The 17167-nt window shown below is 44.6% G+C and overlaps 1 protein-coding gene across 5 annotated transcripts in view; it reads left to right on the top strand.

Moving 5' to 3' along the window:
* The window catches only part of TCF20 (transcription factor 20), a 170652-nt gene that overhangs the window by 121625 nt on the left and 31860 nt on the right, over window positions 1-17167 (top strand). For all 5 annotated transcript variants that reach the window (XM_079142249.1, XM_079142248.1, XM_079142247.1 and 2 more), the window contains exon 2: window positions 801-6548. In XM_079142249.1, coding sequence (XP_078998375.1) covers window positions 837-6548 — 5712 coding nt within the window. In that variant the 5' untranslated portion in view covers window positions 801-836. The remainder of the gene's footprint in view (window positions 1-800; window positions 6549-17167) is intronic.

Below are 17167 nucleotides of genomic sequence, written 5' to 3'. Positions count from 1 at the left end.
TGAAAAGCCAGGTGGGGATTAAAATGTGCTGGAACTTCTTGCAGACCTCCAAAAGGGAGTCTGAAAGAATAGTCACTGCTCCTGTCTGGCTTAAGCCACCCCTTTGTACCTGGGAGTTGTGGTGGTTGAGAAGGGGTACATTGGACACAATGAGGTGTCAAGAAAGGGTTGACCCTGAAGTCATTGGTAGGGAATCCATACATTGATGAGGATTGAATGTCCTGGGGCCATCACAGGTAGTCAGTAGTTACAGTGAGTTTGCAATAACGTACACTTGGATGCGAGGAACTGGCTTACTTCTCAGGCCAATTCTCAGGCGGGGGTGGGAATAAGCAGCCAGTGGAGTTGCCTATCATTATTTGAGTCTCACAGTGGTCAGACTGATACATTAAAGCAAAGAAATGAGTGGCTTTTCTTACCCCTCCCCCACCATAACTAGAAGATTCCCTTCCCTCACCTCTGGAAGACTCATTTAAAAATTGTTTTTCATAACAATAACATAGCCCCCTGTTTAATCCAGTAGACTTTTGAGGGCTCATTTATCTAATAATGAAATTCTTTAAAAACTATATTGACTTTGTATATACATAGAGTATTTCTTTCATTCTACCACAAACTCCTGCTTCATTCTTTAGACCATTCCTCTGCTTGTGTGCATTATCAGAAATGGATAGGCTAAGAAAAAAGGACATGAGATTCAAACCAGCCAACTTTGTTTGGGCATCCAAATTGTTTTAGGTGGGTTTTGTTGGAATCGAGGAGACGTGTGGTCTCATGTCTTACTTTCTTTTCATTTCCAGGAGGGCTGTTGGCCTGCTGCTGTGCTGCTGAACAGTATGCAGTCCTTCCGGGAGCAAAGCAGTTACCACGGAAACCAGCAGAGCTACCCACAGGAGGTACACGGCTCATCCCGGATAGAAGAGTTCAGCCCTCGTCAGGCCCAGATGTTCCAGAATTTTGGGGGTGCCGGTGGTGGTAGTGGTGGTAGTGGAGGCAGTGGTGGGGGACGACGAGGAACAGCGGCTGCTGCAGCGATGGCTAGTGAGACCTCTGGCCATCAAGGCTACCAAGGTTTCAGGAAAGAGGCTGGAGATTTTTACTATATGGCAGGCAACAAAGACCCCGTGGCGACAGGAACCCCACAGCCTCCTCAGCGAAGGCCTTCTGGGCCAGTGCAGAGCTATGGACCCCCCCAGGGGAGCAGCTTTGGCAATCAGTATGGGAGTGAAGGTCATGTGGGCCAATTTCAAGCACAGCACTCTGCCCTTGGTAGTGTGTCTCATTATCAGCAGGATTACACAGGGCCTTTCTCTCCTGGGAGTGCTCAGTACCAACAGCAGGCTTCCAGCCAGCAGCAGCAGCAGCAGCAAGTACAGCAGTTGAGACAACAGCTTTACCAGTCCCATCAGCCTCTGCCACAAGCCACCGGCCAACCAGCCTCCAGCTCATCCCACCTACAGCCAATGCAGCGGCCCTCAACTCTGCCATCCTCTGCTGCTGGATACCAGTTAAGAGTGGGTCAGTTTGGGCAACACTACCAGTCTTCTGCTGCTTCCTCCTCCTCGTCCTCCTCCTTCCCTTCACCACAGCGTTTCAGCCAGTCTGGACAGAGCTATGATGGCAGCTACAGTGTGAATGCTGGATCCCAGTATGAAGGGCACAACGTGGGTTCTAATGCACAGGCTTATGGAACACAGTCAAACTATAGCTATCAGCCTCAATCTATGAAAAATTTTGAACAGGCAAAGATTCCACAAGGGGCCCAGCAGGGACAGCAGCAGCCGCAGCCACCACCACAGCAGCAACAGCAGCAGCAGCAGCAGCAGCAGCAGCAGCAACAACAGCAGCAGCAGCAACCACAGCATCCACCTCAGCACGTGATGCAGTACACCAATGCTGCCACCAAACTGCCCCTGCAAAGCCAGGTGGGGCAGTACAACCAGCCTGAGGTTCCCGTGCGGTCCCCCATGCAGTTCCACCAGAACTTCAGCCCCATCTCCAACCCTTCTCCAGCTGCCTCTGTTGTCCAGTCTCCAAGCTGTAGTTCCACCCCATCTCCTCTCATGCAAAGTGGGGAGAATCTCCAGTGTGGGCAAGGCAATGTGCCCATGGGTTCCAGAAACCGAATTTTACAGTTAATGCCTCAACTCAGTCCAACCCCTTCTATGATGCCCAGTCCTAATTCTCATGCTTCAGGCTTCAAAGGGTTTGGGATGGAAGGGGTGCCAGAAAAGCGGCTGACGGATCCTGGGTTGAGTAGTTTGAGTGCCCTGAGTACTCAGGTGGCCAATCTTCCTAATACTGTCCAGCACATGTTACTTTCTGATGCCCTGACACCTCAGAAGAAGACCTCCAAGAGGCCCTCCTCATCATCTAAGAAAGCAGATAGTTGCACAAACTCGGAAGGCTCCTCACAGCCCGAAGAACAACTGAAATCCCCTATGGCGGAGTCATTGGATGGAGGCTGCTCTAGCAGTTCAGAGGATCAAGGTGAGAGAGTGAGGCAGCTGAGTGGCCAGAGTACCAGCTCCGACACCACATACAAGGGTGGAGCTTCAGAGAAAGCTGGCTCCTCACCAACACAGAGCACTCAGAATGAACCCCCCAGACTCACTGCCAGTCCTGCAGCTAGAGAAGAGACCACCTCACCAGGAGCTAAAGACACATCACTGTCATCTGAGGGGAACCCAAAAGTCAATGAGAAGTCAGTTGGAGTAATTGTCTCCAGGGAAGCCATGACAGGTCGGGTAGAAAAGCCTGGTGGACAAGATAAAGGCTCCCAAGAGGATGATCCTGCAGCCACTCAGAGGCCACCTAGCAACAGTGGGGCAAAGGAAGCTAGTCACACTTCACTTACACAGCCAGAGCCTCCAGTAGGAGGGAACAAAGGAAACAAGAATGGCGATAATAGCTCCAACCACAATGGAGAGGGAAATGGCCAGAGCAGCCACTCTGTAGTGGGTCCCAGTTTCACAGGCAGGACTGAGCCTAGCAAGTCTCCTGGAAGCCTGCGCTATAGTTACAAAGAGAGCTTTGGGTCAGCGGTGCCACGAAATGTTAGTGGCTTTCCTCAGTATCCTACAGGGCAAGAAAAGGGGGATTTCACTGGCCATGGGGAACGAAAGGGTAGAAACGAGAAGTTCCCTAGCCTCCTGCAGGAAGTGCTTCAGGGTTACCACCATCACCCGGACAGGAGATACTCCAGGAGTGCTCAGGAGCATCAGGGCATGGCTGGTGGCCTAGAAGGAACCACAAGGCCCAACGTCTTAGTCAGTCAAACCAATGAATTAGCCAGCAGGGGCCTTCTGAACAAAAGCATTGGATCCCTGTTAGAAAACCCCCACTGGGGCCCGTGGGAAAGGAAATCAAGCAGCACTGCTCCTGAAATGAAACAGATCAATTTGGCTGACTATCCAATTCCCAGAAAATTTGAAATAGAGCCTCCATCATCAGCCCATGAGCCTGGGGGCTCCCTCTCTGAAAGGAGATCAGTGATCTGTGATATTTCTCCACTAAGACAGATCGTCAGGGACCCAGGCGCTCACTCATTAGGACACATGGGTGCCGACACCAGAATTGGGAGGAATGAACGTCTCAACCCAAGTTTAAGTCAGTCAGTCATTCTTCCAGGTGGGTTGGTATCCATGGAAACAAAGCTAAAATCCCAGAGTGGGCAGATAAAAGAGGAAGACTTTGAACAATCCAAGTCCCAAGCTAGTTTCAACAACAAGAAATCTGGAGACCACTGCCATCCCACTAGCATCAAGCATGAGTCTTACCGTGGCAATGCCAGCCCTGGAGCAGCGGCCCATGATTCCCTTTCAGACTATGGCCCACAAGACAGCAGACCCACACCAATGCGGCGGGTACCTGGCAGAGTTGGTAGTCGGGAGGCCATGAGGGGTCGGTCCCCTTCCCAGTATCATGATTTTGCTGAAAAATTGAAAATGTCTCCTGGAAGAAGCAGAGGCCCAGGGGGTGACCCTCATCACATAAACCCACACATGACCTTTTCAGAGAGGGCCAACAGGAGTTTGCATGCTCCCTTTTCTCCCAACTCAGAAAGCCTGGCCTCTGCCTATCACACAAACACTCGGGCTCATGCTTACGGGGACCCCAATGCAGGTTTGAATTCCCAGCTCCATTATAAGAGACAGATGTACCAGCAGCAGCAAGAGGAGTACAAAGACTGGAGCAGCAGTTCTGCTCAGGGAGTGATTGCTGCCGCACAGCACAGGCAGGAGGGGCCACGGAAGAGCCCACGGCAGCAGCAGTTTCTTGACCGTGTCCGGAGCCCTCTGAAAAATGACAAAGATGGTATGATGTACGGCCCACCCGTGGGGACTTACCATGATCCCAACGCTCAGGAAGCTGGGCGCTGCCTCATGTCTAGTGATGGCCTGCCTAACAAGGGCATGGAATTGAAGCACAGCTCCCAGAAATTGCAACAAGAATCTTGTTGGGATCTTTCTCGGCAAACTTCTCCCGCCAAGAGCAGTGGTCCTCCAGGAATGTCTAATCAAAAAAGGTATGGGCCACCCCATGAGACTGATGGACATGGACTAGCTGAATCTACACAGTCATCCAAGCCTAGTAATGTAATGCTGAGGCTCCCGGGTCAAGAGGATCATTCATCGCAAAACCCCTTAATCATGCGGAGGCGTGTTCGTTCTTTTATCTCTCCCATTCCCAGTAAGAGGCAGTCACAAGATGTAAAGAACAGTAGCTCTGATGATAAAGGGCGCCTCCTTCACCCATCAAAAGAAGGTGCAGATAAAGCCTTTAATTCTTACGCCCACCTTTCTCACAGTCAGGACATCAAGTCTATCCCTAAGAGAGATTCCTCCAAGGACCTTCCAAGCCCAGATAGTAGAAACTGTCCTGCTGTTACCCTTACAAGCCCTGCTAAGACCAAAATACTACCCCCACGGAAAGGACGGGGACTGAAATTAGAAGCTATAGTTCAGAAGATCACGTCCCCAAATATTAGGCGGAGTGCTTCCGCAAACAGTGCAGAAGCTGGAGGAGACACGGTCACGCTGGATGACATACTGTCTCTGAAGAGTGGTCCTCCAGAGGGTGGGACTGTGGCTGCTCAAGAAGCCGAGCTGGAGAAGAGAAAAGGCGAGGTGGTGTCTGATCTAGTCGGTCCAACCAACCAGGAGCCGAATGTTGAAAAGCCTCTTCCGAGGTCGTCAGAAGAGTGGCATGGCAGTGGGGACGACAAAGTAAAGGCAGAAACACATCCAGAAACAGTTCCTGCCGGAAAGGAACCCCCGGGTGCCATGACAGCGGCAACATCACAGAAGCCTGGCAGTAGCCAAGGGAGACCAGATGGTTCCCTGGGCGGGGCAGCACCTTTACTCTTTCCTGACTCAAAGAATGTAGCTCCAGTGGGCATATTGGCCCCGGAGGCAAACCCCAAGGCTGAAGAGAAAGAGAACGACACAGTGACGATTTCACCCAAACAAGAGAGTTTCCCCCCAAAGGGATATTTCCCATCAGGAAAGAAGAAGGGGAGACCCATAGGTAGTGTGAATAAGCAAAAGAAACAGCAGCAGCCACCACCTCCACCACCCCAACCCCCTCAGATACCAGAAGGTTCTGCAGATGGAGAGCCAAAGCCAAAAAAGCAGAGGCAAAGGAGGGAGAGAAGGAAGCCTGGAGCCCAGCCAAGGAAGCGGAAAACCAAACAAGCAGTTCCCATTGTAGAGCCCCAAGAACCTGAGATCAAGCTCAAGTATGCCACCCAGCCACTGGATAAAACAGATGCCAAGAACAAGTCTTTTTTTCCTTACATCCATGTAGTAAATAAGTGTGAACTTGGAGCCGTTTGTACAATCATCAATGCTGAAGAAGAGGAACAGACCAAATTGGTGAGGGGTCGAAAAGGTCAGAGGTCCCTGACCCCTCCCCCCAGCAGCACTGAAAGCAAGGTGCTCCCAGCTTCATCCTTTATGCTGCAGGGGCCTGTGGTGACAGAGTCTTCTGTTATGGGGCACCTGGTTTGCTGTCTGTGTGGCAAGTGGGCCAGTTACCGGAACATGGGTGACCTCTTTGGACCCTTTTATCCCCAAGATTATGCAGCCACTCTCCCGAAGAATCCACCTCCCAAGAGGGCCACAGAAATGCAGAGCAAAGTCAAGGTACGGCACAAAAGCGCTTCTAATGGCTCTAAGACGGACACTGAGGAGGAGGAGGAGCAGCAGCAGCAGAAGGAGCAGAGGAGCCTGGCTGCGCACCCCAGGTTCAAGCGGCGCCACCGCTCAGAAGACTGTGGCGGAGGCCCTCGGTCCCTGTCCAGGGGGCTCCCTTGTAAAAAAGCAGCCACCGAGGGCAGCAGTGAAAAGACTGTTTTGGACACAAAGCCCTCCATGCCCACCACTTCAGAAGGTGGCCCTGAGCTGGAGTTACAAATCCCTGAACTACCTCTTGACAGCAACGAATTTTGGGTCCATGAGGGTTGTATTCTCTGGGCCAATGGAATCTACCTGGTCTGTGGCAGGCTCTATGGCCTGCAGGAAGCGCTGGAAATAGCCAGAGAGATGGTGAGTAGGAGAAATTCCTTACCAGCTTGGGTTTTTATTACTTTACTCGGGTTCCATTTCTTCAACCTTGGTCTTTATTCTTACATATCACAAGTTGCTAAGCCCCAAATGATGGACAAAGGAGTTAGTAGTTTAGAAGATTGGTTTTACCTTTTATTTTCATCAGTAACACATGTCTACAAAGTCATGCCAGTGGCTATAAAGTGTCTTAGAAGCAAGGGACCCTGTCTACCTTCAGCTCCGACTCCTGTTTCCAGGAGACATCCGCTTTGAACAGTGTAGGTTTCAGAAGGTGCTAGTTTCTTGTTTTTTGAATAGTAACTTACTGCTTTTTATGTTGATTTTTTAAAATTCAAACTTTCATTTTTTGTTATTTGCATTACACAGTATATTATGATTATATTTCTTCTAAAATGTTTTATTGCTCTAGGTTTAATTCCTAGTTTCATTTGCTTTGTATTTTCTTAAGCCATATCCTTCTAATCCACATTTTCCAGGCAGGGTATTTATTTTTCAGTCCTGTTTCCTAAATGTTATCCTGGGATGGCTCATCGCCTTCGATGCTTATTCTGCTTCTGATTCCTGTCTCCTGTGCCATGTCTGCCTCTTTCTTAAAATGGGCCTTCCCTTAAGGGGCTATATCATTCTCTAGTAGTTTCCTGAGAAATGTTCTGGAGTGTATGTTGCCATTTTGTCTGTCTGGACATTCCTTTATTCCACCTTCATGCTTAATTGGGAATTGGCTGAGTATGAAATTCTGGATTTGTAGTGATTTTCTTCTTGGATTCATTGCTTCTGACTTGTCCTCTGGCCGCCAGTGTTGCAGCTGAAAGGATGGTACCACTCTGTCCTTCCCTTCTGAAATGTTCTTAGGTCTGGAGCAAGAGGCCTTGAGCAGATTCCCTTAATTCATCACTCTGGCTCCAGAGACCACTCCACCTGTACAGTCACATCTTTCAGTTCAGGAGAATGTATCCTTTGTTATTTCTTTCATGATTTCCTTCTGGTTTCTCTGTTCTCTTTCCATAATTCCTGTTGATAAGGAATTGTCTGTCCTTCCTGGATTGCTTCTCTGGCCACTTTTCTGTGTTGTATTCCATCTCTTTGTCATCTTGTTTTAATTTCTCCATGCTTTCGTCAACTTTATCATCTAATCTTTCATGTACTTATTTTTGTTTCTGATGCTTTGAAGAGCCTTTTCTTCTCTGAATGTACTGATTTTTCAAACACAATCAGCTTCGTTTATGGTTACACTAACTTTTTAAAACTTTTCTTTAAATCTTGTTGTTTTGTTTTCTATTTCCTGTTTCTTGTTAGAGTTCTTCAAATGCCTGTTATCCTTGACCTTGTATTTATAGTTTTAGGAGAGAAAGAGATGCTAAAAAACAATTGTTTGACATTCTGGGTTTCAGTATGGACAAGGCTTGTTGGCCTGTGGTTCTCCCTGTAGGTAGCTAGTCAGCATCTGTCTGTCTTCTGAGATCAGTTTGCCCAGAGAGGAATCTTGAGATTTCCTATGCTATTCTCCTATGCAGAGGCATCACCCTAGGTGCCAGTAACCTATGAGCCAGGTGGTAGGTGTGGGTATGGGTGATCTCGTCCTTCATTGTGCATACACTGGCACCCCCTTTGTCTTCAGTGCACCCCATTCCCCTCTGTTAAGTCAGGTTGAGGTAGGAAGCTAATTCCTCTTACAAGCTGAGCAAACGTTCCTTTTTCCAGCCCCACCCCACCCTTTACTGAGGACCTCAGCCTTCCCAGGCTCTGTGCCATAGGGAGGGGAGGCCAGCCTTCTAGCGACAACTTCATTGTGTAGTATTGTTTGCTTCTTTTCAGACCACCAGATCACTTACTCTCATCTACCCTGTTTCCAACTTCCAGAACTTCAATACCACTTCTCCCATTCTTCATGTCTTAGAAGTTTGCCCCCCGACACACACTATTTTCAGGCTACTGGGGTTTTGTTTTTGTTTCTGTTGTTTTTGTGTGTTTGTTTTTATGTTTTGTATTCTTTTGTTTTGTTTTGTGGGGCTAGGGATTGAACCCAGGGTCTTGGGAATGCGAGGCAAGCACCACCAAAACTGAGCTGTATCCCCAGTCACTGAGCTATAACCAGTCCAGACCACTGTATTTTTGTTAGTTGACATATATAAATGAATTTCAGTCATAGTTAAGAAGGATTTTATCAGGCAGGATCATAGTTGTCTTGGACACCTCATAGTAGCCTCTCCCGCAACAACACTTGATTTTATCTTTGTATTGTCTGTAGAATTCGTAACAGTGTCTAATAAGAAGGAAGCACTGGGAGAGTGAGAAGTATGTAGTGGTAGATTGCCAGCCTTGTACGTGTGGGGCCCGGTTTGATCCCCAGCACCACGCGTAAAGATTTTTAATGTGGAATATGTAATACATACATTTGAAACGAGAGCCTTCTAATTCAAGTCACGTGGGAGCTTTCCCTCTCGAGCTCCTCTGTGAACTTTTTTCTCCCCCTTTTTGCTCTCTCCATTATTAATGTCACTCTAAAACATCAAGTTTGAAATAGATCTACCTCCTCTAGTAAGTTTAGACACGAAAACATTTTAAAATGCAAGATCACAAAAGGATGTAAGAATTTAAGAACCTCAGGTACAGAATTTTTTAAAAGGTCAAACTTGAGCACTTAGTAATTCATTATTGTCATGCCCAAGTTGATGTCCTACTGGCCAGTATTTTTCTGAAAGTTATGGTATTTGGGTGGATTTGTTTATTTTGTTGTTTTGGGAGGGTATGTGACCATCGGCAGGTTGTCTTACTTCAGTATTTAATATTGTTAACATCTCTTGGTAATTTTTTGTGTAAACTTTTTTGAGCATTCTCTAGTAATAATTGGTGACAAATAATAGGCTAAATACTATCCAGCAAATTCCTAGATCTCATATATCCAGCCACATCTAGTTTATAGGAAGTACAAGGTGCCTGATGCATCCCCACCTAAGCCACATTTGCTTCCTTGAAAGCATGTTGAAAAACCAACCTGCCCCTTAAGATGGGCAATTGGGACTCCATCTCTTCAAAAAGTGATTAGTCTACTGCTTGTCGGATTTGATCCCCAAATAAAATCCGAAATGTTATAATTCGAACAGATGTACCAAATATGATCTTTCTTACCCTCACCCCCAACTTTCAATGACCAAATGGTTCAAAAGACAGAGTGCTTTAGGTAGCAAACACTAAAAGTATATTTTGCTTTTTAAAACATCAGTTGTAGACTCAACTGTTTTGGAAGTGCTTCCAGTTAACTATGTTCTCCAAGGGACAAAATGCTGGGAGGCTTCATTTAAAGCCAACCAAATAAAAACAGGTCATTTTAGCTGGGCATGGTGATACATGCCTCTAATCGCAGCTGTTTGGGAGGCTGAGGCGGGAGGATCACATGTTCAAGGCCAGTCTGGGCAACTTAGTGAGACTATCTTACAGTAAAAAATAAAAAGGACTAGGGTTATAGCTCAGGGGTAGAATACTCATGCCCAAGATCCTGGGTTCAATCCTCAGTACCCACCCTCACCCCCCAAGAATAAAGTAATTTTAACCACATGCTTCTGAAGAATAGAGATTTTGGACATAGGTTCTGGGCTCTTCTGTAATACCACTAACACTTGACCAGTTGTAAGTCTCATGCTGCAGCTCTAAGCATATTTCCTTTCTCTTCCATCGATCCCCTTCTGTTTATTTTAAATCTCTCTCTGAGAATAGAGTACCACCTTTATTTTTGGAACTTAATTTTTCAAAATACTTGTACATCTGTTTTATTCTTGCAAGTAGTGAGATAGGAAGGGAGAGAAGAGTGTTCCATTACCCCAGAATAAAAGACAACTTAGAGGCTTAGTATAGTGTACAGTTAGTGTAGCTCTGAGATGTATCAATTTTAAAAAGTGGTTTATAAGTTATGCTCTTTGACTCTTTGAGCTGATGTTTCACTGTGACTACAAGATTCTTTTATTTATCTATCTTTTATTCTCCTTTTCTTAATATAAAATTACCTGACTTGCCTGTTCTTTAATAAATGATGTTTCAGTTTGTCAAGGTCACTTTGAGTCTAGTTTTATCGTAGGCTTTAGCAGATGCATTCAATACTGGTCTTGCTTAATGAGCATGTTCTCAATCCCATTGTAAAAGATAAGGCCACATACATTCCATTAGAGATCCACTTTGGCCTGTGTATTTATCTGGTGTTTTGACAAGCATGATATGGTAACCAACTAATACCAAGTCCTCAGAGTAGTTCCTCTCCCTGTGTCACACTAGACTGAAAATTGCCAAAAATCAGAGCATTCCTGTCTCAAAATGGCCTTCACTCCCCTTCCTAGCTGTGAGCATTGAGTCCCCTCATTTTGACACTGTTCCCTTTGCTTCCGTCCACCTTTGACCTCTTTCTGTCTTGGTAAAAATATATGTGTGACTCCACAGTGACCTCTGATGTGAAGGATGTTATGGAAGTAGTTGACCCTAAACAGGTATTTATGACTTGATAAATACAAATCCTGTTTAAGATGGTGCAGTGTGTCGAGAGGTTTGTAGTGGAGACCTGGATCTGGTGGCCATGGATCCCTTGAGGCTGCGCATCTCAGCCTTGCCCCACAGATGGGGGAGCCACCTGCCCTTATTCCCTCCCTTTCCCAAATATGTTCTTACCAGCTCCCTGAGGAATTTTTAATCTCTTTTTAATCCTACAGGATATGTAAAAAACTGGGTTTAAGTTAATTTTTAAAAATTTTTTTGAATCAGTATATTGAAGACTATCTAAAGATTTTTTTTTTGAGGGGGGGCAGGGGTACCTGGGATTGAATCCAGGGAAACTCAACCACTGAGCCACATCCCAAGCCCCAAAAGTTTTTTATTGAGTCAGAGTCTCACTAAGCTGCTGAGGCTGACTTTTAACTTGGTGATCCTTCTGCCTCAGCTTCCTGAGTCTCTAGGATTACAGCGCTACTATGCCCAGCTTTACGGTTTATTTTTAATGTGAGTTTAAATAATGGATGATATGCTACCCTGTGCCCCCGCCCCCCGTAACAGGCCAGCATCCCTCCTTACTTTACTTTCATTTTGTAAGTTTTAAAATATAATTCAAAAATTATAAATATAAAAAAGTTTGACAAATATAAAAATTTTAATAATAGACTTCTTTATGAAAATGAAACTATTTGAAAGACCATAATCAGCCAAGTCAGAAAGTCAGCTTCCTAATTCACTGTAAGGTAAAGCCATTACTCCTACATGTTCTCTGAATTCCTGTCTGTGTGCTTCTTAAGGTTGGTATGTCCCAAAGCCTGGCAAGGCAGCTGCCACCAGCCTAGTTCTGCTGAAGCCTCCTTGCCTTCAAATCCTGGTCTCTGCCCCTAACCTCCCCCTACACACCCAACTGTGGTGATTGTTCCTGCTCTGCACTTTTTCCCTGGCAGCCACTTGCTTTGGGTTATCTCAGTCCATACTTCTGTCCTGGCTGGTCTGCCTAACACGTTCTCCAAGGGAAGGCACAGCCTATTCACTGTTTTCCCTGTAACTTTCAGGGTACAGCAGCAAGTCGTGTAATTATTCATGTAATCATATCTTTACCTTTTTCCTTAACACTGTGTGGGATCTCTTTATATCGCTAAATGATAGCATTGATACTGGACTTATAGGAAAAGGGTTACTTTTCTTTCACAATTTTGTTTTTTTCTAAATTCTAAGGAATTTAAAGTGAAGATTGCAGTTTTGAATTGTATTGCGTGTATTACCTTCGAGAACGTATCGTGACAAATCAAAGGACTATCCATTTTCCTTCAGTCTTTCTCTTGAATTTTTTTGACCTATGGGAGGGTGATGGGTGAGAATCACAACAGATTTTAAAGTAAGACTTGTGAGGAGCAGTGTGTTCCTTGAAAATGCTAAGGGTCCATAAATAAGAATATTGATGGACAAGTCACAGTGAACACACCACTATACATCAGGCCAAATAGTTCATCCCCAGGATGGTAAACTAGTTCTCAATACCATTAAAAGAGCTAACATGATCAAATAGTATGAAAAAGTATACATTCATTTTATTTCAACAGTTCCCTTCCAGGGAACTTATGGGTGAGTCAGCGGAAGACCTGGGCACCCTGACTGGCATGTGGCACTAGGTCAGGGCTCCTGAGCCTTGTGTAGGAAGGTTTCTGTGATTCCTGCAGCAAGCATTGCCTTGCCCCATGCAGGTTCTGCCCACCGACGGGAATCTCCTGGGAGGTACAGCCTCCTTTATCCAGGACTGTTAGGAAACAGGTCCCTCCTCATCCAGCCCAGGCCTGCACCTGCACCGCATCCTGCTGCTTTCCCCTACGCGGGGAGTTGTTACACTTCCCCACAGGTTGCGCTGTGCCTTCTGGCATCTGCCAGTTCTGCTGGGGAGCTGTGTAGTGAGGAGGCCTAGGTGAGAGCCATCGCTCCGTTTCCTCTGAGGCCCGGTACTTGCTCTCCTTCCTGGGTCACGTACTCAAGTCTCTTAACCATTGTTTCACACACCTCATCTACAAAATATGAAAATTTATAGCATCTACTATAAAGATGGTTGCCACAGGCATTGCATGTCACTTTTTAGGGACTGGGGTTTAGCTCAGTAGGGTGCGTGTCTAGCATATGTGAAACCCTGGGTTTGGTCCCCCGGTACCTAAAAAAAATAAAAAAACTTTTTGGAAACTGCTTAGAGAAGTGTGTTTGGCACATTTCAACAGTTGAGGTGGCTTAAAGGAGGTGCTGACTGTGGCTGGTGGTCTGTCCTCAGGTGTCTGTTTTAAAGGTGTCTGGGTGGTACATTCCTTCAGTAGGCTGTACCTCAATTAGCTTTCCTGCTCGCACACATGGCAGATCTTCCCAGGAGTATCCAGAGCTCACTCTGTTGTAGGAAAATTGTCTTGCATATGAAATAAATGTTTTTCTCCTCACTTTTATTCTTGATGGAAACTCAAGTTTTTTGTGGGAGCAGGGTTATGGTATTTCAGGTGCAATATTAATCTGTCTTATGAAATCACATCAGCCGACATTGGTACTCTCAGCAATTAATATTCTTGAAAGGAAAGGAGGCAAAAGGAAGGGAATAGTCTTTTGTCTTACATATTAAGTAAAAGCATTAAGGACGGAGGGGATAGCTCAGTGGTAGAGCACTTGCCTAGCATGTACCAGGCCCTGGGTTCCATCCCTTGCATTACAAAAAGGAAAAAAAAAAGGCATTAATATTCTGTGAGTTAGTACATTTTTTATAGTTACTACCTACAGTCAAAGTAAAGAGTCTACCTGGTGTTAAAGTTGTTTTAATAATAAACATTTTTTGGTATGGGGAGACTGGGGATTGAATACAGGGGTATTTTCCACTGAGGTACATACCCAGTCCTTTTTACTTTTTATTTTGAAATAAGTTGCTAAGTTTCTTAGGTCATTGCTAAGTTGCTGAGGCTGGCCTCCAAGTTGGGATCCTCCCACCTCAGCCTCCCAAGTCACTAGAATTACAGGTATGTGCCACTACACCTGGCTGAAGTAAACTTTTTTTAACTCATCAGCACTATAAGGGAGATCCAAAATAATTAAGAATTCTGTGTTTGTATGGTATGTTCATGGCAAATACTTCCCTGTTGCATTTCTTCTCTTCCTCTTCCCCCAAATCAGTTACTATCTAGAAAATATGTGAACTGTGGTGGGACTGTATTTTCAGGATTTGGCTTTTAACTTAGAAGCAGTGCAGAATCACTGTCAATTTCTAAGCATGTAGATCACATGATCAGGGTTGTGTTTCATCAAGGAAATTCAGGAAAGAAGTGGGGAGACAAGAGATGCAAGGAGACCATTTGAGAGACTGTGGGATTAATTTGTAGAGGGGCTGAGTATATGGTGGAAAAGGGAATCAGAAGAAGGGGACAGACCCCAGAAATGTTTTAGGATTCAGAGTCATTTGAATCTTAACAGTGATTAGACGTAGCAGGCGGAGGAAAGTGGGGAGGTTAGGGATGAAACTGCCGAGGGTCTAGCTCCATAATCAAGGAGTATGCGGTCAGGACACCAGGAATGAACGAGATTGAGGGAGAAGAGGAAGAAACAAGTTTGCAGCTAATACGTACTAGACAGAAGGAAATAGTTATGGAGTCAGTTTGGCCTAATATGCATGTTCAGGTCAGTTACCATTAGGCTCTAATTCAGTGGTTCTTGATTTTTAATAAGGACTGAGTTCTACTTAGCTTTTCAAATAGATGTAAAACTAGTAAATTTTTAAATCCAAGTTGAAGAAAGTGGGGAAATTGAAAATCATGAGGTCTGTGTCATGTTTAAAAAAAAAATCCCACATAGACAATCCTGAGAAGATAATAAAGAATTTATCATTATAATAATCGCCTAAGCCGGGCATCATGGTGCATGCCTATAATCCCAGTGGCTTAGGAGACTGAGGCAGGCAGGAGGATTGAGAGTTCAAAACCAGCCTCAGCAACTTAGTGAAATAAAATATAATAAAGTGCGGGGGAACGTGGACCATTGGTTAAGTGCCCCTGGGTTCAATCCTTGGTACTAAAAATAATTGCCTCAACTACAATTGGAAGAGGGGAACAGAGGGGCAGTTTGCTGGTTTTGTTTTTTAAATAATTTCCCCAAGATACAAGAGCATGGTGGGAAATCAAGATTGCATTTGATTGTGTTGAGAAAGAACTGATGTGAAACATTGGTTTTATGGACCTAAAAAAACTGTGCTATACACAGTAGCACCCATTTCTCAGAGTTCCAGAAAGCTTTTTAAGATTTTTGTGTGTTGAATTGAGGTAATTGAATGGGTTCTGAAGGTGGAGATTGTTGCCATTGTTGAACACTTATCCCGAGGGCCTAGGGCAGCTTGTCCTCACAGGAAGTGGCAGTAGACACCGGGTGGGGGCGTGGACAGAGGCAAAAGAGAAGAAACTACAACCTGGCCTCCATGTCTGGATGAGGCGCCTAGCACATCAGTGGTGCTCAGGGTTCCCAGTCCTTCTCCTGGGTTGTGAAAAGATGAAATAACATTCATAAAAGAATTACATATTATTTACATAAAGGTAAACGACAGTATTATTCATATTATAAACTAATGGAACTGTTGGTGAAAAAAAGTCACAATCGTGATAACATGTTGACCTCTTCCTGATTTTGTCCTTGTGCTTGTTATTTTATAAGATAGAATAATGATATGTCAATGACTGCTGAAGTGTGTTGATTGCTTTCTAAGCTCTCCATATGAATAATCACATTTAAACCTCAAAGCAGCCCTCTGAGGGTGGGTCTTACTACTCTCCACATGAGAAAACTGAGATCCACAGAGGAACTTGTCCAGGATCAAGACCCAGCAAACCTGTTATTGGACAGGAGATGCACATCTGTGTATGATCTTTTCACTTAATTTTATAATTTTAATTTTTATATCCTGTGGGAGGTTTTTGTCTTAATGTGAGTATGAAGTCATTATCTAATGAATCCTGAACATTAGACACCAAGGTTATTTCCAGTTAATACTTTTTGTGCAGCAATAAAAGTTTTTATATGTGGAGCTTTATTTGAGAAAAAAGTTCTGGGTTTTGAACTGCTTGGCCAAAATGTATAAACATTGTTGTAGTTTTTGAAAGGCATTATCTCAAAGTTTGACTAAAAATGGGTCATGCCAGGGTATGATCATCCACACAGTGTGTTGACCCTGCATTCTAATATTGCCTAAATGGTGTTAGATCTTTTTAAACTCTTAATTTCTTCCTTATAATTTCATTTATTCTATTAGTGATATTGGTATTGTTCCCTATTTTGTGTTTTAGGTTCATTGATTATTAATTTGGAATTTTACTAATCCTCAGTTTATTTTTCAGCACACATTTTTCTTAGTCTAAATAACTTACTGGAAAGTTTAGATGAGTTGAACTCCTGTTTAGGAGTGCCCCCTAAATGGGCATCAGTAGAGTTCTTATAGTTTTCATCTGTAGACAGTGACAGGCTGTAAGATATAAAACTCAATTTGCTGGAGGTCAGGTAGTCCCTTTGATGGGCACCAAACAATAGGAGGCTTTTCATTGAGGTGGCTTTAAAGGAAATAAATTATTATGGGCTGGCATCAGCCTTGGATTGACGTGCTCCCATGTTGTTTTAGTAGAGGTGTGTTCCTGTCATTAACCTTATTAGGTAAAAATAAAAATGAAGAGGTAATCCAGGCTTGTGTGACCCTATTCCCCTGAGCCAGGTTCAGCAGAGTGATGTCAGCTGTGTGTGCTTAAGAACCAACACTTAATTTGAGAATGTTGGCAACATACTGTTGTCAAGAAATGTGCCTTATGAAAATAAAACTGAAGAACTGCCACATGGGCAGAGGCACAAGACCAAGGACAACAAAAGAGCAAATTCAGATTGTTTTACTTAGCAGCTTGTGGAAGGGTCTTTAGTAAAATGCTGTTCATTTAACAAGTCTCAGGCATGTTCATTATGACTGGCTCTGTGGAGGTACCAGATAGTTCCAGACTTTGAAAACTGTCCATGAGGTGTAACTCTCTTGATTCAGATGTTAGGTGAAGACCCCTGGTTTGTGAGTTACTTTGTTTCTTTATACAAAAATTACTTAAAATTGGCCT

The sequence above is a fragment of the Sciurus vulgaris genome, assembly GCF_902686455.1.
Source record: "Sciurus vulgaris genome assembly, chromosome: 5".
Lineage (NCBI taxonomy): Eukaryota > Metazoa > Chordata > Mammalia > Rodentia > Sciuridae > Sciurus > Sciurus vulgaris.
Note: the sequence above shows the minus strand (reverse complement) of the source record. Positions and strands in the feature narration are given on the sequence as shown.